The sequence below is a fragment of the Archocentrus centrarchus genome, chromosome 17, assembly GCF_007364275.1.
Source record: "Archocentrus centrarchus isolate MPI-CPG fArcCen1 chromosome 17, fArcCen1, whole genome shotgun sequence".
Taxonomy (NCBI): Eukaryota; Metazoa; Chordata; class Actinopteri; order Cichliformes; family Cichlidae; genus Archocentrus; species Archocentrus centrarchus.
This window is the reverse complement of record NC_044362.1, coordinates 3,576,997-3,601,500: the sequence shown is the minus strand read 5'-3', so window position 1 is coordinate 3,601,500 and position 24,504 is coordinate 3,576,997. Positions and strand designations below refer to the sequence as shown.

The following is a 24,504-nucleotide window of genomic DNA, read 5'->3' as shown; positions in this document are numbered from 1 at the left end:
CCCAGATCTCGATCCGACCGAGCATCTGTGGGAAGTGCTGGACAAACATGTCCGATGCATGGCGGCCCCACCTCACACTTCCAGGACTTAAAGGATCTGTTGCTAACATCTTGGTGCATCTTGATACCACAGCACACCTTCAGGGGTTTAATGGAGTCCATGCCTCGATGGGTCAGGGCTGTTTCAGCGGCAAAAAGCGGGTGGTCGTAATGTTATACCTGATTGGTGTATGATGTATAACAAATAAACTAATTTCCATTTTAGCTGTGTTTAAAGCTAAATTAAAATAAACATCCTTTTTATTTGATGCTAAGCCTAACAATGTCTACCATTTCCTCCCTCCATACCAGTTAATCCTGTATTAGAGAACTCCAATGAGCCAACAGTGCCTTTCAAACAAGCACTTCCCAAAGCTGGGCAGAAAGAACTCCCTCTTAACAGCAAAAGACCTCCAGGCTCAGGGAAGGGGCAAACAGATGGGGCTTGACAGGAATGAAAACACAGAGTTTTAATGGGTAGCTACAGGAGAGAGTAGATACAAGTTAATGTCATGGAATAGTGACATATAAATGCATGAGGAAAAACAGGAGAGTGGAGGAGAAGTGCTAAGTGCATCATGGGAGGTCCCCAGCAGCCTGAGGTTATAGCAGCATAACTAAGGGGTGGTTCAGGGTCACCTGAAGCAGCCCTAACTATAAGCCTTATCTAAAAGGAAAGTTTTAAGCCTAATCTTAAAAGTAGACATGGTGTCTGTCTCGTGAACCCAGAGAGGGAGCTGGTTGCAGAGGAGTGGGGCCTGATAGCTGAAAGCTCTGCCCCCCTTTCTGCTTCTGGAAACTTTAGGAAGCACAAGTAAGTTTGCAGTCTGAGGGAGATTTAACTTTCTAATTTAACAAGGTGGAAGCCTTTAGTCTTTCTGTCTGTAGCTAAATCTCATTCCATGGATGTGCTGAATACTTGTAAGCATATGTTATTTATTGTTAAAAAATATGTCTATAACTCCCTATAACACACGACTTCTTACATTTCTGTATTAACTGTCTTATCAGGGAACATTTTAAAAACAAGGTGCTAAGTATGACGTGTTTCCTGTTCCCATGGAGGTGCTGACAGTAGAGTTTTCCCTGGGCAATTTCTCACAAACAAAGACAGCCGTGGCTTAAAGTTACAAACTAAAGCTGTACAGGGCATAAAAATACATTTTTTAGTGAAAACTGTTTCAGCTTTCAGATATACAACAATCAATTGGATGCATCCTCTCATATGTAAAAAAAAAAAAAAAAAGAAATGCATTCAGACATCCTTATAACTGTAATGACTTGAGGGAGAATGTGGACAGAACATTGTAATTTTGGCTCCTTTCTTAGACAGGCTCTGCCACTGCATCACTCTGATTATCAGTGCAAGAAGAAGTCTCACATTTAAAGTGGTGGAAGTGTCTTCCTTGTTTTGCATCCATTATTCAGCAGCCAAACTCTCCCCTGGGCAATACAGAGTACGTTCTGAGACCTTTAAATGAATCAAAAAGCTGGGCCAGTGTGTCTCATGCCTGCTCGTCTTGGAATAGTTTCTGAGGTTCGTCCACACACCCAAACCTCTGCTCTGCCAGCTCTTAAAATGGACCAGCCACAGGATTCAGCAAGTTTATTATATATTTTTTTTTTATGTGATTAATTTGTAATGAAACCACTGTGCATATGTAAGATTAGATGCAGGTTTATCAGCGGGACAGCACACATGACAATGAGTGAAAGTGTGTGTAGGCTGCCAGCCGATTGCAGAGGTGCTATAGATAGCTTAAATCCGATCCTCTGTTCTGCTGGAGAATATGCTGATGAAAACTGAGATGGGCTGCAACAATATCTGTACTGCTGTGAGACATTAAAAGAGATGCATGCTTTCTTACTTCCTGCACTGTTTTCACCACCTCTTATATCCCATTGTTCTGAGTATTGGTCAGTGTAATGACGGCTGCCAAACAAGTCATTTTTATGCTGGCAAGAGAAACTACCAGTTGTAGGCAATCATGATCAGTAATGGGAAGTTAATAGGCCTTGTCAAGTTAAAGGGCACTGTTGAACCTTCAGCACCACTTATTAAATATTTAAATGAATGTATGTATATATTTGACCCTGTGTGCATTAAAGCAAATCCAAACTAAATTCAATCTTGTGAACCCGATTATTCTTTTTTTTTAAATCATTGGAGACGTATGCTGCACAATCATTCCACTCTGGAGAAAGAAGAGTTTGAAGAAATCATTAAAAGCCCCAAATTACCATGACATTCATGCCCATGATGAGTGGATGTAAACTTCTGACCACAACTGGATGTGTGTGGGTGCATTCATGAGTGTGAGTGTGTGCGCGTACGTGTGTGTGTGTCCAGTGTAGTCTTCGCTGCTCACGGGACAGATCAAACGTCCGAGGCTATTTGAGGGTGATTTGTACAAGTTCAGTACGTATTTTAAAAGGTGACAAATTGCGGGGTGAAATTCAGTGAAAATAGAGTGGGAAGCCTTGAATGTGGCTCGGTGCCTGTATGCTGAGCAATTACAGAATGTAACACCTCGCAAGTGTAAAACAAGTTTGAGCAGAGTGCTGTGACCTGAGAGTGCAATGAAACGGCAATTAAAGCAAGATGAGGCATTTAGCATTGTTCAGCAGCTGTGTAGCAAAGCTCATTGCTGCTGCAGCGTTATTGTCATTACTTTTTGGACACAGTTTAGGCTATCACTGAACATGAAGAACTGGCTTTCTGCTGTCAAACATTTCAGTTCTTTCATTGCACATTTAACAGAGAAGCAAAGTAGCAATTATATTCGGAGCTACAGTATGTGCAAATTAAGAGTGCTGACAAGGGTATGTGTTGGGAAAAACAACCTTGTTAGTGAAGAGCGTATGAAGAGGTTTGTTTTACATCCAGGTGATGTAAAACAAGAATAACATGAAGCACTCTGAGAGCACAAACTCCCTCCAGGGCAGCTCACCCTCTGGGCAGTATTTCCTTTTAGAATAGAACAGAATAGAATGCCTTTATTGTCATTATACAGGATGTACAATGAGGTTGTACATCCTTAATTATGGTATTAAGGGAATACCATAATCCATCCATCCATCCATCCATCCATTTACCCAGTTCAGGGTTGCAGGTGGCTGCAGCCTGTCCCAGCTGCCAGAGAACAAGAGGCAGGGTACTCACTGGACAAGTTGCCAGCTTGTCACATGGCATGAATAACTTGAGCTTATTAAATAATATGATACTGCAGTTTATTTCTGACTAACTACACAGCTCATTTTCTTTCTCTTGAAAAAAACGTTCATTAAAGATAGAGTGCATTTTTAAAGAAAGGCAGATGTGACATGTAAAAGTTGGATTAGAGGCCAAATCTGACATATTTGGATGTAAACTTTAATGTGATATTGAGAATACCCATATACAGTATTGCTTCCTCAATGTTGCCATTAGAAACAAAGTCAGCAGAATTTTAAGCATAGTTTTAAAGATAAAATAAAAAGTTTGATCTAATGAAAGTTTGGCCTATCCCAGCTGTCTTAGGGTGTTGTGATAGGTACCCAGGCGGGCCGAGAGATATAATTTTTCCAGCGTGTCCTGGGTCTACCCCGGGGCCTCCTCCTCCTCCTCTTCAGGCATCCTAGTAAGATACCTGAACCACCTCAACTGGCTCCTTTCGATGTGGAGGAGTAGCAGCTCTACTCTGAGCCCCTCTTAAAAGACTGCAGTCTTGGCTCTGTCTCTGAGCCAGAGGACAGCCATCCTTCGGAGAAAGCTTATTTCCACCACTTTTATCAGAGATACTTAAATGCATTCCGCACTTTTCCGGCTGAGGAACATGGCCTCAGACTTGGAGGTACTAATTCTCCTACATGCCGCTTCACACTCGGCTTCGAACCTCTCCAGTACGAGGTGGAGGTCACCACCCGATGAAGCCAACAGGACCACATCATCCACAAAAGCAGAGATGAGATTCCAGCCATCTGCTATTTGGCTGCACCAAGAAATTCTGTCCATGAAAACTGTGAACAGAATCGATGGCAAAGGGCAGTACTGGTGAAGTCCAACACTCATTGCTGGCAATGCAGACCAAACTCTCGCTGCAGTTGTACGGTGAGTGAACGGCCCGTAACAGTGGACCAGACATCCCATACTCCCACAGCACCCCTGACAGGATACCCCGAGGGACATGGACACATTGTTAAATCCCTTCTCTTTGTCCACAAAACACATGTAGACTGAAAGGGAAACTCTCCCGCATAATTGAATGTCCTTGAGAGGGTATGTGAGTAGAGCACTGCTTCCCCCTCCTGAATTGCCTGACGGTTTGCCAGAATCACTTCGAGAAAGTCTTTTTCCACGGTCTCACCAAACTCTCCCACAACTTCTGCATTATTTTTATTATTTTTTTACACTCCAGTCACACAAGCTGCAAGTCAACCCTGTAAAACTAACTGCGTCGTAGCCGACACGTGTTTCAAATGTGTTGGCATTCTTGCAACAGCGAGAGTAAAATTACCATAATAACCACGTTGGCTGCAAAGTGCAATTTCTCAGCTTAAGGAAACCATTTGGAAATTTTTGACAGGACAAACTGTCGCGTAATTACGGTAATGCAAAGTGTGCTTCCGCAAACGTTTAGGCGGCGATGCGCTCGATGTTAAAGGGTTAATGCGGAGTCATGAGCTTGAAGACACCAAACTCTTCTGCTGCTGTAATAAATCAGTCATTTTCAAATGTGAGTTGTCTGACTGAAATTCGATTGAGACAGCAGATAAATCACGACCAGTCTCATGGAGCTGTCTTTTTTTTTTTTCATGTAGTATAAAGTTCCTTTAAATCACAAGCCCACAGGCAACACCTAATGGGAGTTTATTATTTAGGAACTTCTGTGGGAGGATGTGCCATACAGCCTTTGAGCAGGATTATTAATTGAAAAGGCCACAGAGTATATCTCTTACTTTGTCTTGTGTAGGATTCAATTTTTTGTGGTCTTTTCTGAAAACCCTCGGTGAGATCGTGTGCTTTAGTAAACTCGATCTTGGAATAGTTTCAACTGTAGAGCACGCAGAGACTCACCTGAGTACAGAATCAGCATTGGAAAATAACCCCTGTCTATACGTTATAAAATATAGACAAACTTGAAATCATGAGCATTCCTGAGTCCCTTCTTTTTTTATTCAGCTAGCATAAAAAGTCTGTAAACGATTTCCTTTAGCCTGGCAGGTACTGACAGTTGACCTTTTCCATTAACAGTGGTGTATACGCCCAGGGCCTGTGCTCTTCACTTGCCTCCTATTGAGCATGAGGAGAGCATGTTGTACATGTTACCCCTGAGTAACCATCTAAACCAAAGGTGAGGCCCCATCAATCATACTGGATAAAGTTGAGGCCGACATTTCTCCCAGGAGCTGATAGCAGAACAAAGAGCACACAGGCCTCACTTATCAGGACAATGGCAACATGGAGCATGAGCATTGTAGGAGTCCCACTGTTGGGGTATTGGATATTCATATTCATGTAAAACATTCATATTCTTTATATCAAGTATCAGTTTATCGCCCTCTAAAATATTGAGTGACTTTGTCTGCATATCAAACAGTCCTGAAATGGGGTTTTAGGAATAGTTTTAGATGGCTTTAGCCACTCAACCTTTAGGCAGTACAAAGGGGCAATGCTGCATGTGATCTTATTAGAAGTTGCCCCAAATTGTTGCCTTAGGTCTGAGGACTAAGTGGATTTGGGGGAAATTAGGACCCGAGACGAGCTCTGCTTTAGTAAATAATGGCACCGCCAAGTGACTGTTCATTAGACTAATCACTGATCTAATCACTTCTCATTTGGGTAGGGGATGTTATTCAGTCACTGGGACCACTCTGATAAGTGTGAAAAACATTAATATAAACAGAGTCAATTAAGTCTAGACATGCAGAGTAATGACTCAAAGTTAACTTCAGTATTTACTTCAAGTGTGTGCTTTTCCACTATGTGACCACACTGATAAGCCACAATGATAAAAGAACCTGGCTAATATGCTTTGGTGCTCAAAATGACTCAAACATGTCCGGGTATGAACGTGGCACCTCAGTGCTCTCTGGCGTCAGGATGTTGATGGTGGTCTCTGTGGGGCGAAGCTTCGATATATGTAAGTCAGAATTTGCTGGGTAACTGCACCATCTGTTTTTCGTAATTATTGATATAACAAACACCATACACTGGAATACAATCATAAGAGGAGCGAAAGGAAATACGGGAAAGGAGCAATTTCTCATTGAGAGCTCCAACAATTGATCATATAGTTGCATTGCTTCAATTCACACCATCATGTTTCTTTCCTTGGAATTTGATGTCATCTTATCTCTAAATGTCAATAAATCTGAACCACAGTGTTCATCACAGGTTGCTTTAACTTTGTGGGCCACCAAGGTTTTGGGCAAATTTCATACTTGTTAACTGTCTTGCCAAGAAAATAATCCTAATTCATTCTTTAAGGCAAGTGCTGGTTAATAGCCAGACAAATTAACAATCAGCAGGCTCCCAAAAAGTGTGCTGTCACATTGTGGCTGTCAGAAATATTGGTTTGATTGGAACCTGAACAATGTGACAACAATCCACAGGATTTTTGTGCAGTTTGCTCTGTGAGCATTGTGACTGGATTTGAATTATGGTGAGAGTGTATTAGAAGTTAAACAACTGTGAATGATATTGTTGTAATTTGAATTCTCTAATATGACACGGCATCCTTGGTATATATGAAAAACTGGCACCTTTATTTTAGTATATACATTTACTGTCTGAGCTCTTCAGGTTGTCCTTGTTGCAAAATAAGAATTAAAAAAAAAAATTTTTTTTCAGGCTTAGAGCTGAAAAGTACTTTAGGGTTAGGAAACATAATGCACATCGAGAAGGAATCAAAAATCAATAGAATATGAGTCATACAGCAAGGTTTTAATGAGCTGACAGTGTTAAAGCGAGCCAGCGTCTCTTCCACACCGTGTCCTTATCAGTGTGTCAGAAAGCCGTCCACCGACATCACGCACAGCGGTGAGCACCGTCGCCTTTTTTAGTGGCCAGTTTAAGAGTGGCTGTATTGTAGTGAAACAACTGATTAAATATCCTCCCGCTGGAAAACTTTGAGGGATATTTTTTTCAATTTTTTTTATGAGATTTCAACAAAAAAAAATAGACCTATGAATGCGTCATTAAAAATAAGAGATGATTAAGAGTGCTTCTCCACAGAGGATTCATCTTTAGAATAGCTCTCATGCAGTAAAATGGAAGGAGAGGGGCAAAGGGAAATTTCTAATGAATTAAACAAGGCTTGACTATAATGAAGACATGATTGAATCGCTGCCTTTCTGCTTGCAGGAGAGTGCCTTTGCCTAGACGGCTACATGAAGGACCCGGTCCACAAGCACCTCTGCATCCGCAGCGAGTGGGGGCCCAATCAGGGGTGAGTTATGATAATCACCTCATAATGGATTGTGATTGCTCATTACCATTCCAAAGTCGAACAGTGGAACAACAAAGGAATCACCCTACACATCAAACCGAGCGGTAATAATTTGCCTGGATAAATCAAAAGGAGCAGTGATGCTGGCGAGTACGGTTGATGTTTTGAACACATAAAACCTCAGGATGCTGAACACAGATTTGTATGCAGCTAATTAGTTGTATACATAAGCATCTACTGTAAATAGAGTTGGGAGATCAGTTTTCTTTGTTGCTAGGGTAATTTTTGCACTTACCATCTGCCTGGAACAATTCAGTTTCATATCCTCTGCTTGTCTAGTGGTCACGACACTGTGTAAAGCAGATAAGATGTGTGGTTCTGCACAGAGGGAAGAGTGCTCAGATTGAATTTTTCTACCGCAGGTTCAGTTCTATTCGCTGAGTTTATGTACCAACAAATCCTAAAATGTGTTGTCGAGAGGCACTTTCCATAGTAGGGCCAAGATCTTACACTATTGTAGAGAGAAAGCCAACAGTTACCCCCCCAGTGAACACAGATACCGCAGTGCTTACCGCCTGCTGTCAGCGATCACTTACAGGCTTGGGGAAACATCCATCGAGTCTCTTTCTCCAGCAGCTTCCACCTGTGGAACCGAGCAGCACAATTTTCGCACCTCAACAAATGCATAAAATCACAACTGCAGTGACAAACTGCACGTGCTCTCCTAAAGCCAAGCAAGTTCATGTTAGCTCTGTGTTCAGTTTACTCATTAGGTGTAATTTCTCGCAGACTTCACCGCAGGCTTTGTGCTCTGAATGAGCCACAGGCGGTGAAGAACCTGCTGTGAAGATTATTTTAACTGTGTAAAATTAGTGTGTGCTACCAGACGCCATAATACATTCAATAACGCACCTAAAACGACAGCTGCATGACTTTTAGTGCTATCTATAAATTATTTTTAGCCATGGGTGGATTAGTAAATTTTCAGTAGCTTTAATGCGCTTTATGATCTCCTCATCTCTTGACCTCAAGGTCACTTCTTCTGTAATGATTCCAAGTGATGACTCGATATTTTTTTGTACTTTAAAAATGCTGCCTCAGAAGCCTCTCCGGGAAGTCGTATTAACACTTAATTTAGTTCACATCTGCTTCTTTTAAAAGTCCTTGACATTTGGCTAACACTGGTGCCACACGGCTGACCACTGGGTGACCGCTCTGTGTGTGTGTGTGTGTGTGTGTGTGAGGTGTTACTATCCCAGAACAAAACAAGCCACATCAGTGAAGACTGCGCCGACCTACGGGGCAGTTCGCTGTCTGATCCACAGATACCTACAGCATCGCTGCAGTTGCTGCATACCGGATGATCCAGTGATTCCAAATGATTTTTTGAGATTGTGCTGCTTATTTTTAAGCTGTTTCTATTTTTAACAATAATTTGTTGGTAGTCTGGTGTGTCAAAAAAAAAAAAAAAAAAAAAAAAGATAGAGAGAGTGAGAGAATACACTTTGATTGTGTTGACTGGTGACAATGCAAAGACCCCAGGGAGATAAACTGTGATAAAAAGGAGGCCCACTTGTAAAATTTTGCTCCAGAGCAATATGTCTGGGCGACAACTTGTTAACAAATGTTAACAATAAAGAAATACCCCACTGTGCCTTCTTTAGCTGTTGTGGACTGGCACTGGGTTCTACTGCTGCTTGAAATTGTTTTACCAAATAGTGAGAGTGAATGTGATGATGGCCTGAAAAAAATCAACTCATAATTTCTCCATCTGTGGCAGGCATATTTTCTCAGGATCTTGGCTGTATCCCATGACAGCCGCAGTCCATGTTGGAAATGTGTGTTTTTTTGTTTTTTTTTTGTCTGCATTCTTTGAAACATCTGAATTTTTTTTTGCTCACCTAACTGTGCACCTCTTTATCTCATTTCCCTGGTGCTCTCCCTGTGTCCCTGTCACACCTGTGTAACAGAGTGAGCACCCTGGGGTGACTTAAATGTTTAATGACCACAGCCTATGGCATGGAAGCTGCTCCCATCTTCCTTGATGTTCTTTTTGCTTACAGTAGCGGAGGAGTTTGCTCAGAATGACATCGGTCCCCTGTCACCTCTCCCACTTACACTCTCACTTTGCAGACTGTTAAGTCCCCGAGCTGCCACTCCCCATTAATCTCCATCATTCTCCCTCTCTCTCTTCTGCCTCTTGGCATCTGTCTCCTCCTTTTGATGCCCCCTACCCCTCTCGCTCCTTCGTGTCCTCTCTCCATCACCTTCCGTCTCTCCCTCCTTTCACTTTGACCCTGTCTCCCATCCTGTCTCGCCCGGTCATCCTCTCTCATCCCCCTCCCCTGGTAAATAGATATGAGTCAAAGTCACATTGCATGTCAGCTGCTGGAAAACACATTTTTCAATCATCATGTTTAGACATAGTCCACATTCTAATGCGGTTTGTGATCTGTGGGGCTCTGCAAGGCGGGAAAAGCTCAAAGTCAGACGTGGAAACATGGCTTGTGTTTCAATGTCTAGGGGGTTTAGATTAGGAGGATGGCACAATGAAAAATTTAACACTTCTCTGGCTTTGATTTTAACACACAGTTTTATTCTCTCTCACCTTTTTTCTCTCTGTTCCTCTGATCTATTCTTTTTTTTTCATGCCAGTCCCTGGCCTTACACCATCTTCCAGCGTGGTTTTGATCTTGTGATGGGAGAACAACCCTCTGATCGCATTTTCAGGTAAGGAGAACTTCACAAAACTTTGTTTTATCTCACTACAATTTTCTGTGGTGCTGCAGTCAAATAACTCGTTAGAATTTGGGTACAATAGCTTTGATTGTGTCTCTCCCTTATGATTAGGGAAGGATTTTGAGCTCTGGCTGCAGAGTGCCTTCTAAACCTGTTAGTTTTAAATGCACTGGGAGCAAGAGGTTGGATTTTCAAATGGGAGAAACATCACATAAAGTGTTCTGCTGTTGAGAATTGATTGCAGAACAATTTGAATGCTACACGTTTATGAAATTGATTGGAAAAGTTAATTCAGTTGGCTGTGGCAGGCAGCAATTAATATTAAGCAATAATTACTTTGTGAAACTGTGATAACAGGAGCACATTTATTGTCCTTTGTAATATCATTGAAATTAATACATAATGCATGATTTTTTCCTAATGTTCAAAATTCCCATAAATAATCTTACAGTGGAATATTCACTGATGTTTATAAACTATATAGTCTTCAATTCAAATGTGTTTCTGCTTGCCTAAAATTAAAAAAAAATGGTTTGGTGAGATTGTGGAGCCACTTATCACCTCATAGATGTATGTTAATGGTGATTGTGTTGGCAAACCATTTCATACTTCATGCAAACACTGGACAAGTTGCAAGTTGTGGGTGTGTCAGAACAATTTATGCTCATATTGACGCTCCATTTAGTATTTTGGTTCTCTAGCTGCTGCAGTCAGGTCCATGAGGATTTGCAAAACGGTTTTTGTTTTTTGTTTTTTGTGGTAACTTTACACCCGCCACAGTCCACAGTGGATTTTAAATCAAACGAACAAGATGTGATTGAAAAGCAGATCTTAATTCAAGGGGTTCAACAGAATTATCACATTAACTGCTAAAGAATTACATTTTATACATAAACTCCCCCACGACCCTGAAAAGGATAAGAGGAAGAAAATAAATGGATGGATGGATGGATGGATGGATGGATATAGTCTCCAGTTGCACAGGCTCAAAAGTAATTGGACAATTGAGTGAAAAGCTGTTTCATAGCCAGGTGGACCTGATTCAGGGATTGAAACTGCATTGCTAGCTGTTCGCTGGAACTCTCACTGCGAGGTCCAAAAACGATGTTGAAGCATATGAAGGAGAGCGAAAATTTCTGGTGTTGCCAAATCAACAATCTGGCTCGTTAAAAAGAAGGAATACACTGACCAGCTTAGCAACACCAAAAAGCCTAAAAGATGACAAAAGACAGCTAGAGTGGATGATTGCAGAATTCTTTATTTGGTTAATAAAAATCCTTTACAACATCTAACCCATCAGGAACACTCTTTAGGAGGCAGGCTTATCATTGTCAGCAGGTACAATGAAGAGATGCATTCATGAATGTAAATACACAAAGTTTACAACAAGGTGCAAACCACTGGTTACACTCAAGAACAGACAGTGCTTTCTGACAGTGCTTTGGCGTGGACATGTATGGCTGCCAGTGCAACCAGACCACTAGTTTAATGATGATATGACTGCATGTAGAAGTAGCAGGATACATTCTGAAATGTACACGGCTATACTCTCTGTTCAGATTCAGCCAAATCCTGCAACGCTGATCGGACAGTTCATAATGACCCAAAGCAAACTGCAAAATCAACCCAAGAAGTTCTCAATGCAAATAAATGGGATATTCTTTAACGGCGAAGTCAGTCACATGATCTCAGATCAATAGAAGAGATCAATATATTTCAGTTACTGAAGCAGCTGAAGAGGCCTGCAGGAAAGGCCGGGCAGAGCACCTCAAGGGAGGAAACACAGCATTTGGTAATATAGCAGATATTAGACAGTCAGTGACTACAAAAGATTTTCATCCAAGTATAAAAAAAAATCCTTATATTTAAAATTGTAAGTTTGTCAAATTACATTTGAACCTCCCCAAAAGAGGGACTGTGCATAAATTGCCTGTAATTCCTAAAATTTAAAGTTATATTTTTGATAACCCCCTTGAATTAAAGCCGAAAACCTTGTTTGATTTAAAATCTACTGTGGTGCTAAATTACAACAACTTTTGACTTTTGAAGCTAATTTACAGCTTGTGCTTTTAAGAATAAATTAATGCAAAATAATGTAACAATATATTTTAATCTTTAAAATATCCAATAACGTCCCCCCCTGTACTTTATGGCAGGGATCCTTGCCTTAGATCCCTGGGCTTTTACCTTGAAGGAAACATATACACTTTATTGCCAAAAGTATTCACTCACCACAGGTGTATAAACCAAGCACCTAGGCATGCAGACTGCTTCTACAAACATTAGTGAAACAATGGGTCGCTCTCAGGAGCTCACTGAATTCCAGCGTGGTACCGTGATAGCATGCTACCTGTGCAACTAGTCCAGTCATGAAATTTCCACATTACTAAATGGTCCAGTCAACTGTTAGGGGAATTAAAACAAAGTGAAAGGGATTTGGAATGACAGCAACTCACCCACAAAGTGGTAGGCCATGTAAAATCACAGAGTGGGGTCAGCAGAAGCTGACGTGCATAGTGCTCAGAGGTCACCAACTTTCTGCAGAGTCAATCACTACAGGCCTCCAAACTTCATGTGGCCTTCAGATTAGCTCAAGAACAGTGTGTAGAGAGCTTCATTAATGGGTTTCTATGGCTGAGCAGCTGCATCCAAGCCTTACAGTATATCATTAAGTGCAATGCAAAGCATCAGATGCAGTGGTGTAAACTACGCTGCCACTGGACTCTTCTTTGGAGTGATGAATCACGCTTCTCTGTCTGGTGATGAGTCTGGGTTTGGTGGTTGCCAGGAGAACAGTACTTGTCTGACTGGATTGTGCCAAGTGTAAAGTTTGGTGGAGGTTTTTTTTTTTCAGGAGTTGCACTCAGCTCCTTAGTTCTGGTGAAAGGAACTAAGGAATTTCATGCTCCCAACTTTGTGGGAACAGTTTGGGGATGGCACCTTCCTGTTCCAACATGTCTGCACACCAGTGCACAACACAAGGTCCATAAAGACATGGATGAGGGAGTTTGGTGTGGAAGAACTTGACTGGCCTGCACAGAGTCCTGACTTCAGCCTGATAGAACACCTTTGGGATGAATTAGAGCAGAGACTGTGAGTCAGGCCTTCTTATCCAACATCAGTGTCTGACCTCACAAATGTGCTTCTGGTCAGAAATTCCCATAAACACTCCTAAACCTTGTGGAAAGCCTTCCCAGAAGAGTTGAAGCTGTTACGGCTGCAAAACGTCGGCCGACATCATATTAAACCCTGTGGATTTAGAATGGGATGTCACTCAAGTTCATATGCATATGAAGGCGGACGAGCAAATACTTTTGGCACTGACAGAAAACCATTCTATTTTTTCTTTCACAACAACACATTAGAGTTTCAGGGCACTTGTCTGAAACAGAGGTATCTAAGAATATTCACAACTGCTTTTCTATTCTACTTATTAGGGGTGGCTGTGGCTCAGACTCCTGTCATGACAGCACAGTAGCAAATATTTGGTTCACATGAACTGTGCAGTCACATTCTTACAATTGTTAACATTGTCCCTATGTTGGGACACATAGAGGAGGCTGGAATCAGTAATATCTCCAGGAGCCGCTTAGGTCCATATCCTTCCTTGACAGCATTAGGCTCTCACTGTAGTGTAGTTTAAATTCTTGTTGCCCTTCCACACAGCCATCCATCCTTATTTAACCATCTCAGTCTCTAGCATCAAACTTCAACAAACAACCCTGTGGGCACCACACATTAGAAGAGACCTTGACTCTCAGTGAGCGCTCACTGACCTGTGAAGCCATCATCTTGTTTCTTTAAACAGATATTACCATTAAACACAAAAGCTCAGTCTAGTTAAATCAAAGTGCTATGGAGAGTAAACTAAAACAAAGGAAACCCAACAATGCAAGCAACATTCTCATGTGTTGGAGGAGATACATGGTGAGAGTCAGCATTCACAAACAGTGTTTCCTATTTGCACAGTATTAACCGCAGGGAGTTCCTCTGTGGACTGCAAACATGTTTTCCACTCAACAACTGCTTCCTCTTGGGGGCTCTTAGTGTTTTCCACCACCACTTTCTCTTAGGTTGGACCAAATAAGTCATATAGCAGCACACAAGTCCCCAGTTGTCCATTATAAAGCGGTGCTCGTTAAGTGCCTGCTAATTTGTCCTGCGGTCACCCATATACGTCACGCTGCATCACAGGGAATTTCAGCACTCCTGCTTTACACGATCCCATAGGAGCTGGTGAAATGTAAGGTAGCAACAGCTTCTTGAGAAGTAATATGGAATATTGCCATTTTAATGGACTTCCAATTTCTACTAACTTGCTTGAGCCAAGTGTTTTGTAGTAAACCAACAGCAGCACTTTGATCCACTCAAAATTATTTCCTTTGGAACAAAGGGTGTAATTGGGTGGATATAATTAAGTGTTTCATTTCTATAGTGATTTAATCATCCTGTTCTAAATGCGACTGGTAATGCATGCAGCACCCACAACCCACTGCCCTTTCCTTATGCTACGTTAGCATTTTATTAAATGCAAATTGAACAATTGTAAATGGGGAAATGTGTTTAGTCTGCAGAAAAATGACTGTTAACTATTTAATCAACAAGTTCCCTCTTTTTGTATTACAAGTACCCATGAATTATTCATCAGCACTAATAATGCATTTGATGTTAATCAGCATGCACTGTTTAACTAAAACTTGAAGTATTACATTTCATCTGCAGAGTGTGTGAAGATTGATGATGTCCACTGACTCACAAATAAAGAATTGTTTTAAAGCCCTTGTTCCAAACCTCTGTTGTCTGCAGATTTATGGCTCTGTTTTGTCTTGGGGGAAACTCTTATTGGCCCTTTTTTGCCAGGGTTCCTCATTTGCTATGCAATCTGTCCATCACTTCTGCTCGAGTGAGAGTTATGCAAGAAGGATAACTTTGCTGAAAGGTAAAATAAATAACCTGTAACAAACTTGATGCCATTAATAAGAAACACTGATGCAGTAACGGCACCAATCACTGACAAGGAGTCATTTTGATGCAACACTGTTGTTGTTTTTGGACCCCAGAAAGACTGAAAGACTGACGGCTTTCCAAAGTTTGAGAAAAATGCCGTGATGATGACATGAAGGTTATCACAGGTGGGATTTGAGACTTAAAACTTTGGGAACAAGTTTGAAAAACTTGGTATTAATAAGACAGCGCTATGCTTTTAAACATTAAACAGTAAATGTTTAAGTAGACTTGTTATTGCAATATCATTATTAATACATATCAGAACCATGTTATTGTCCCCTAGCTTACTCATTTTTTCTTTTGGTTGAACTCCATGCTGCACTCAAATTCTTTATTGGCATTAGTGCTGCAACGACTCATCGAGTAGCTCAAATAATGTGATTATAAAAAATTTTAAAAAATGAGGCAAAATTTTTGCTTCGATGCTTCGTGCAGTACAGGAATCTGTAGCACTCATGTGTCACCATATAAGCGCGAGCTTTTCACCCACATTTCCAAATAAAAATAGACCTGCAACAGAAACTTATTTAGGAGGATGCGTGTGACTAAAAAGACTGATAACACAACAGCAGCAGTGATAATGACGCCGTCACAGTTTAACAAGGAACCGGCGTCTGTCTGCACAGGCACGGCAAAGTGCAAAGAAGCGGAGCTGTTACTGAGACGGTGAGCTCAGGTGGAGTGAAAGAAAACGTTTTTCTAGCGTCCAAAGCAGCAGCGCTTGTTCCTTTAATCATGGTTAAAACCTTTACTGGGAAACAGCTGGAGGTCCTTCATCAAACCACCTGATCAACAAGCACCAGCGTGAAGAGAAGCGAACTCTGTAGCTGCTCCCATCCACCCCTGTCTGATTCACACAGCGAAAAATCTGCAGTAATGCTACAGGTGTTAAAATAAAATAAAAAATAACTGCACTTTTATGAACTGTTAACTTTACATGGCTGCTACCTGCAGCAAGCAGGGGCAAGTCTAAAGGGGGGCATGGGGTGAGCTAAACCATATTGATTTCAAGGCTTTAGAAACATTTAGCAGATTTAGATTAACATAAAATATTAATATTTAATAACCTATACTGTATATAGAAAAGTTTTTCCCCCATAGGCAGGTAAAAATAGACACAGGGCCAGTAAAACTGTGAGCTACTGATCTGGGGCTGTTGGGTTGGACAGTGAATTATTAACATTGTTTTTTAACATGTATGCCATCAGAACGTCTGTTTTCTGCAGCAGGAAACGTTGGATCAAAGCACAGGACAAACCTCAGTTCTGAGACTGTTGATATGCTCGCTTTTCTTCATGCTTCTTCAAAGGCTTACAGACACACATACTGACTTATTTACTAGCACATTTGAACACGTAGACACACACGCATGAACAAAAACACATACACATGAGCACACACCAAACTGATCTCATCCAGGAGATACAACACTGTTTCCTGCTAATGTAAGAAAGCAGTCCAAGAGGACAGCGTGAAGGCCATTCCATGCCTTAGTTTAGGTTGCATGTATACCTTATTGTATTTGACATTACTGTACTTGTGATTATTTATTACTGAATTTAAGAAAGTGTTTTCTTTAAAAAATCTGATTCTAATATGGTACATAAATACATTGAAGAGGTTCAGTTTTTCTGGCAGATGTCTGCAGTTAAACTATAAAAAACTGCAGTTGAATTTTTTAAAATGGAAATCAATGAGCAGTTCATTTTTCTCTTGAATATTTATTACTGCTCATCAATAAGACAAATCCAATTACTCGATTAATCGATGTAAAAACCAATAGAACACTCGATTGCTAAAATAATCAACTAGCAGCATAAAACCAAACAACACACAACAAATAAGATCGCACATGCCGACTCCACTAAGACATCCACACCTTTGTAGACACAAATCCAAAAAGTCGTTGCAGTCATTCACATGCGCCTGTGCGCTCCTGTCTGCCCTCCAGGAGTTACTTATTAATAAGTTTAACTGCAGTAATCTCTCACCATTCAACACTTCACAGAAGCAGAATTTAATTTCCTGTCAACTCTAGTAAGAGTGATGGCTTTTAATCCATTTGGAGCAGCGTTCTGTACGTCTGTTTTTCCTGTGTAAGAAAACCAAAAAAGTATGAGATAATAATAATAATCATAGTGTTGTATGCTTATGTTATCATGTATACTATTTGAATGCTGAAAGCTCGTTGCCAAAATTTCAAATAATGACAACATACACAATGAACACCTACTAGACTTGAGTTTTTTAACTTCCTGTAACAGTTTTTGTTAACAAAATAAAACTATTTCAAATGGTGTACTGTTCTAATGTAGGGCACCAGTTACAGACCAAGAGACTGGACTGAAAAACAGATGTTATCTGTTGGTGAGTGGTTCCTGGGGGCTACTGACAACCAGTAGGTGAAATTGGTTGTAAAGAGGTTTATGGTGCTGCACTAAGAACCTCCGTGTAATTGCTTTGGTTGCTGCCAGATTGCCCGTAGTTTGCAATCAGTTTACCATTCAGTATTGCTCGGTGAGCAGTACTGAATGGTAGAACTTTAAAGTTTCACTACAGCTTGGCGAGTAGTTCGTGAGTTTGCAGTCAAGTCGGCATCTTCCATACAAACTACAAGTGACCGTGGCAATCTACTAGTGATCGAAGCAGTTACAAGGTTTTGAGTTATCCTCTTTGCAAACAGTTTCACCCAGCAGAAGTCTGCAACTTCCAGCAAACGCTCACCAAATGGTCAGGTAATTCCCTAGCAGTCGAAAGGGTTGCCAACATGTCTCTAGGCCTGTTGCACTGAGGCCTCAATAATCTATTTTCCCCTTGTTTTCTGTCTTCCTCTTACATCTGAAAAGCCTGAACATACAACCATACTTCACAGTCTCATGTACTCTCCTTGTCCTCCTGCAGATTCACATACACCCTAGGAGAAGGAATGTGGCTGCCATTAAGTAAAAGCTTTGTCATCCCCCCTGCTGAGCTCGCCATCAACCCATCAGCCAAATGCAAGACAGACATGACAGTCATGGAGGATGCAGTAGATGTAAGGTGAGAGACATTTTCTGCACTGCCATTTTCTTCAGTATTACTCTGGGAGTCATGACACTCCAACTAAAGAAATAAAAGGTGCCATCGAGCAGTGGAGCAGGGTAGGATTTTGCTGACCACTGCACCAAACTGAAAAGTACCTGAAGGAGTTTCTTCTTATTGCTGCACTTGAAGGATTGCAAAGACTTTCTGTCGACTCCACTAAAAACAGGTTTCTATATCGCTCGTCAACTCTCTGACTTTTTTGTATTCTCACGTAATCAGCATTTGTTTTTATTCATTGTTGAGTTTTAATCATCCCTCTGAGGATTTTGCAGAGGTGGTCAGGATTCAGAGGGCAATGAAGTTCTGCAGTCTAACACAGAATCATTTATGAATAAAGGAAAAACTGCCAAAGTTTAAAAAGAAAGAATTACTTGGCAGTTCAAAGCAACCGAGAGCATTTGAATTGTTAAATGGTTCATAACTCCAAAGAAAATCGACTGTGCGCAGCGGCTGTGGGCTGCAGAGAGCTGTAAATGAGCCAAAACAAGCTGCTGAAGAGTTAAACTACACTCAACTGATGACATGTGTTACACATGGAAAGCAATGCCCCTGTGTATTCACTTTATTTTTAACAAGAAATGCACAGACATGTTACTTGGGGGGGGGGGGGGGGGGGGGGGGGCAGTTTGGGTGGGCTATAAGGCAAATGAGTGCACCCTCAAGAGACGTGATGCTTGTGTGAGCAATCTGAGAACGTGCCCACCTAAATCCAAGATAAACAGTGTTTTTTTTTAAGTGTTGCTGAAGGATTTAGTATCTGGTCTATAGAACGTAAAAATATTGGAGGAGATTTTTGTTCTTCTGGCAGTCACTGACAGGGCAAGCAGAAAATACTGGATTTGGATACTGTTCTGTTCACATAGTGTCCCCACTGGCAAAATATAGTTTCTGCAAATAGTCTTTTACAGGGACGGGTCTGTCCTTTTTTAGGCAGCTTTGCTTAGACGGCTGTGAGGCTGAAGCTAAAGGTGATGACACTCAGGCCAAATGTTTGGTCCAGAAAGAGACATATGCATACACTTAAATGAATACAGCAGGGCTGACAGTTTTTGTAACTGTCTACACATTGTGTTGAATCTCACTAATTAAATGAAATCCAACAGGTTTTTACAGGGTCTCTGCCTGCCTGAGCCTTCAGCTTCTATGTTTACACTCCTTAACTTCATTGACCAGCCAGGACATGGTGCCTTACAGGAAATAAGATCGTGGAACTTTGGTCACTTATGTCTCATGTAATTAAATGCGCTCAGTGATGGCTGCACTATACAGGTAGTCAGGGGCCTGACCAACTCAAGGCCAGTATAGGGCATCATTGTACAGCATGTTTCAGCATGTATTGTGCTTACAAAGTAACAGTGTGTACGCATACTGAAAGAACGTCACAACAACCAGCGGCTTCAGGCAACTGTTGTGATTTGGCGCTATGTAAATAAAGCTGAATTGAAATGATTTTGAGTGTTCGTGATGCACAGAATTCTCCCACAATGCAGTGCACAAGATAGAAGACAGAGCTGATCAAAGCTGGGAGGACAGTGGTAGAACGGCTCCAGAAACGCACAGCACGCAGACACGCTGACACACACAGAGGACGTTATCAGTAGTTGCTGAGGTTCTGGTTTGAAAATTTTTAGAGCGAGTAATGGCAAATTGTACAATGTTCCCGTGATCAAGTGAACATCTCTATTCAAGAAAACAGCTTCGCTGTTTGGGTTCACTGTCAAGCAAATGCTGTGTGATTTACCCAGTATTGCAGAAAGATCAAAATAATGGGAATGGGACTTTTTTTTTATTAAGAAAGAAAGAGAGAAAAGAAGGAGAAAAGCTAAAGGACAAGCAGTGCTTATGCTGCCTTATACGGCTAAACTACGTGGACATATCTGGGATGAGCCCGTTAGAGTCGTGCTGTTTCCTTGTTATCTTTTTATTTTCCAAAACCAAAATATGGGAACCACTTTGCATGCATTTGGCAGCAGGTTTCACCTGCTTTGCCTAAAATACTGAATCTGATAGAACCCTGGTGCTGTTAGACATATGACAGAAAGACAATGAAGACTTTAGGTATTAAAAAATCTGTATTGTAATAATGTAATTTAGATTGGGTGCACAGATATCAACAGATTAATAACAAATATTATCTATAAGGATCTCAGTAAATACTGTGTGTCCCATTATTGTGAATATACAACCATAAACCATGGAATGCAGAGCTCAGGATTATCAAATCAGGTTCACTGTAAAGATCACCTCAGTAGACCTTGGGCATAAAGACAGTTTCTTGCTTCTACTCATAACACTTGAAGGACACATCAGTAATTAGTCTGTTGCAGAGCCTACTCTGCTCGTTGGCGGAAAGATTCACCAAGATTAACAGTTAACGTGACTTAACCTCATTAGACAGGATTAAGTTGTTGGAAAAAAAAATATATGAGAATAGGATTAGCTTGTACTGAAGAGGTACGTCTATGGAATTATTAGTGAGGATCATCTTTAAGTGTCTGCTGGAACGTTTCCTGTCAACAAACTAGTGTGACCAACACTGTCAAACCCTGCCCTGATATGCTTATGCTTATTTGGCCTGTGAAAATCTTGCCAGGTAGAATTAGTCACCCAGGTGATAGCATAGTTTTGTTTTCCCTCATAAACACTTTTTTTTTTTTTGCATTTCAAGCCACTGCATGACTGAAAAAAAAAAAAGGACACAAATGTCTGCATCCACATCCACAGTCTGCCACCCCACTTAAAATGAGTGTGGTTCAACTTTATAAGAGCGATAGATGTAATTATTTTAGATGCTCTACACACTCATTTCATTTGTGAAGCCAGGAGAACATCTTTAGATGTGTTGTAAGTTATGGTTCTTTATATAACAGCTGTAAGGTGTTCATCTAAGGTGACAGGATTTGTGGATTAGTCCTCAAGTGATTTAGTCATCTGATATACTGCTCTTAAATTAATGAGACGTCCATGAAGGCAGTTGCCCACCTGATGACCCGTGCTGTATGAAAGATCTTTCATCTGTGATAGCTGTCAAGCCATTTCCCAAAAAAAAAAGATATCAGTCTGGAGTTAAAACGCAGGATGACAGTAGATTTTATTCTGTGAGGACATGAATGTCTGTACAGAATCCCATTGCAGGTTAACAGCAGTTGAGTTTCACTTTCAGTCTGGATCAAAGTGGTGGAGCACCAGACTGAATGGCAGGAAGACAGATATATATGGACACCCCTGGGCTACTCTAGTGTCACTAAAAAGAATGCAGTAAAAAAGTTTTGCTTCTGAATTTGCTTGATTCTATTCAGATGGGTCAAATCAAGGAAAGTGGTGGTTTTAGGGAATCTTGAAGCTGCACGTGCCATGTCTGTGCCTAGTTTTTATGGGACAGTGGTGCTAGAGTTTGACATTGTGACGAGAACTATCTGTGTTCCCATCACATTTGCTGGGTTCCCGCAGAGACAGGCAGCTGCTGTACTTTGAAGGATCGTGGTGGAATCTGGGAACAGTATAGGACTGGCATATATGGTGCATGCAAAGAGCTACAGTCTTGACAGTGCCTTGACACAGACACGAGATCTCCACCAGCAAGCACAAGCACCTGCAATGTAACTAAATACTAATTTTCTCCTGCTGATCAGGTCTGGGTGGCAGGGACAGCAGTCCAGGCAGAGACACCCAGACTTCCCTCTCCCCTCCTACATTTCTGCAGCTCTTCCAGGGGGACACCAAGGTGTTCCCAAGTCAGTGGAGAGATTATAAAGACACCTGAGCTGCCATTTCACTGAGTGTGGGAAACACATATGAAAGCATGCAACGTTTCCTACCACTCCTTTGTGGTGTGAACCAGTCTGCAACAAGCAGTTTTTGTGCTCTAGCTGTTAATTACTCTTAATTACTGTTGAACTAACACTGATCATTTTAGATGAGGATGCTTTTATGATATAGTAGTGAGGACAGTGTTTAACTGCTGAAATAGCTATAAATGGTGATATACTGTAATAAATCTCAGCATTTCCAGAATGTCCGTTTTCTCTCTCAGTAAAACATTATGAATCTATTGTTATGTTTTCGTGTCTCGGGTAAAACCAGACCTGATGTAGTGTGATGTGATGGCAGATTTTTATCTCAAAAACAAGTGTTAAAATACCAAAAGAATGCACTTACCTTGCTCTCTGAAACAATAATTATGGATTAGGCTTTAATTTATTAATGTCAGATTGGCTATTTATATATTCCAAATAGTTTTGCGGTTCAAAATTTGATAGTTCGCAGTGGAACGGTTCGCAGCCGAGTGTGAAGCGGCTGGCATGAGAATCAGCACCTCTAAGTCTGAGGCCATGGTCCTCAGCCGGAAAAGGGTGGAGTGCCATCTCCGGCTCAGGAACGAGTTCTTGCCTCAAATGGAGGAGTTCAAGTATCTCGGGGTCTTGTTCACGAGTGATGGGAGAAGGGAACGGGAGATCGACAGGCGGATCGGGGCTGCTTCTGCAGTGATGCGGACGCTGCACCGGTCCGTCGTGGTGAAGAGGGAGCTTAGCGTAAAAGCGAAGCTCTCGATTTACCGGTCGATCTACGTTCCTACCCTCACCTATGGTCACGAGCTTTGGGTAGTGACCGAAAGAATAAGATCGCGAATACAAGCGGCAGAAATGAGTTTCCTTCGAAGGGTGGCTGGCCTCTCCCTTAGAGATAAGGTGAGGAGTGCGGCCATCCGGGAGGGGCTCAGAGTAGAGCCGCTGCTCCTCCACATTGAAAGGAGCCAGTTGAGGTGGCTCGGGCATCTGATTAGGATGCCTCCTGGCCGCCTCCTGGGTGAGGTGTTCTGGGCATATCCCACCGGGAAGAGGCCCCGTGGTAGACCCAGGACACGCTGGAGAGATTATGTATCTCGGCTGGCCTGGGAACGCCTTGGGGTCCCTCCGGATGAGCTGGAGGAGGTGGCTGGGGAGAGGGAAGCTTGGGCTTCTCTGCTTAGGCTTCTGCCCCCGCGACCCGGCCCCGGATAAGTGGAAGAAAATGGATGGATGGATGGAAATTTGATATAGATACTTGTTATGAGGGAATTCTTAGTTCAGATCAAAATTGAGCCAAACCATACTATGAAGGCGTGAAACATCAGCATTATGTAAGGGTTAAGAATTTTTCATTTAAAGCAACATTTTGGAGAGCACCATTCCTCAGAGGGGTTGGCTGTGGTAGCAGAAGAGAACATCATGTTAGTAATCTAAACTAAGTGGAACCCAGCATCTCTTTCAGACCATAAGCATGATATATGTTACTGTGATGCCATTCATCCAAGTTATTGATGTGACATGTGTCTGCTGGGAAAATTGATGTATATTAAGTCTACAGTGTATTTAGTGTACGGAGTGTATGTTGTTTATTAGATTTCCCTGAGGACCTGTCCAGGGTGTACCCTGCTTCACCCCCTGTGTCAGGGTAGGCTTCAGCACGTCCCACTACAGGGTTTGAGGTCACCCTACCTGTGAATTGTACAGTCAGTGCTGTACATTTTACAGTGTGTGTGTGTGTGTGTGTGTGTGTGTGTGTGTGTGTGTGTGTGTGGTTAAAAACATGCTTGAATCGCACCGGGGAAAGGGCATTTATTTCATTTGTCAGCCACTGAGGTTGATTAATTTTCACACTTAGTGATTTCTTTTTTAAACAGAAGCAAAGCCATTTGACTTGGTTCATTATTCTGATCTGGCTCTGAGAGAATTGCTGGATTCATTATTGGGAGAAAATATTTGGGTGTTTCGTTGTTGGTGTACAAAACCAATTTGATGCCAGTGACAAAAAAAGAGGTGTTTAGACACATATGCATCTGAGGCTCCAGCTGTGTGAGTTTTTCTAATTAAAAGTGCTGCCTGAGCCACAGCTGGTCCAAACGATTTAGTTATCAGAATAGGAATAGAAGTGGAAATATGCATATTTCCAGCTTGTGACTGACACATTAGCATGCTCTGTCATTTTTTCCTACACTTCTTTGGTACGTTAAAATAATTTACACAGTTGTTGTTGTACACAATACAGTTTTCAGCTCAGTTATTTGATTTTATTTTTTTTAAATCAATAAAATGCCTGAGAGATATGGCGATGGAGAGGTCCCAGAGTTCTGTGCTACACCCCTGCCTCTGCCTTTCCTGTCACCAGGTTCCTCTGACCCTTTGTGTTTTCATTTAAAGCAACATTGTAGGAAACAGCGTTTCTCA

General features: G+C 41.5%; 1 protein-coding gene across 1 annotated transcript in view; it reads left to right on the top strand.

The window, feature by feature from the left end:
• The window catches only part of astn1 (astrotactin 1), a 449,367-nt gene that overhangs the window by 170,302 nt on the left and 254,561 nt on the right, over positions 1–24,504 (top strand). Inside the window, exons 9-11 of the mRNA XM_030751231.1 lie at positions 7,384–7,468; positions 10,124–10,198; positions 18,116–18,253. Coding sequence (XP_030607091.1) covers positions 7,384–7,468; positions 10,124–10,198; positions 18,116–18,253 — 298 coding nt within the window. The remainder of the gene's footprint in view (positions 1–7,383; positions 7,469–10,123; positions 10,199–18,115; positions 18,254–24,504) is intronic.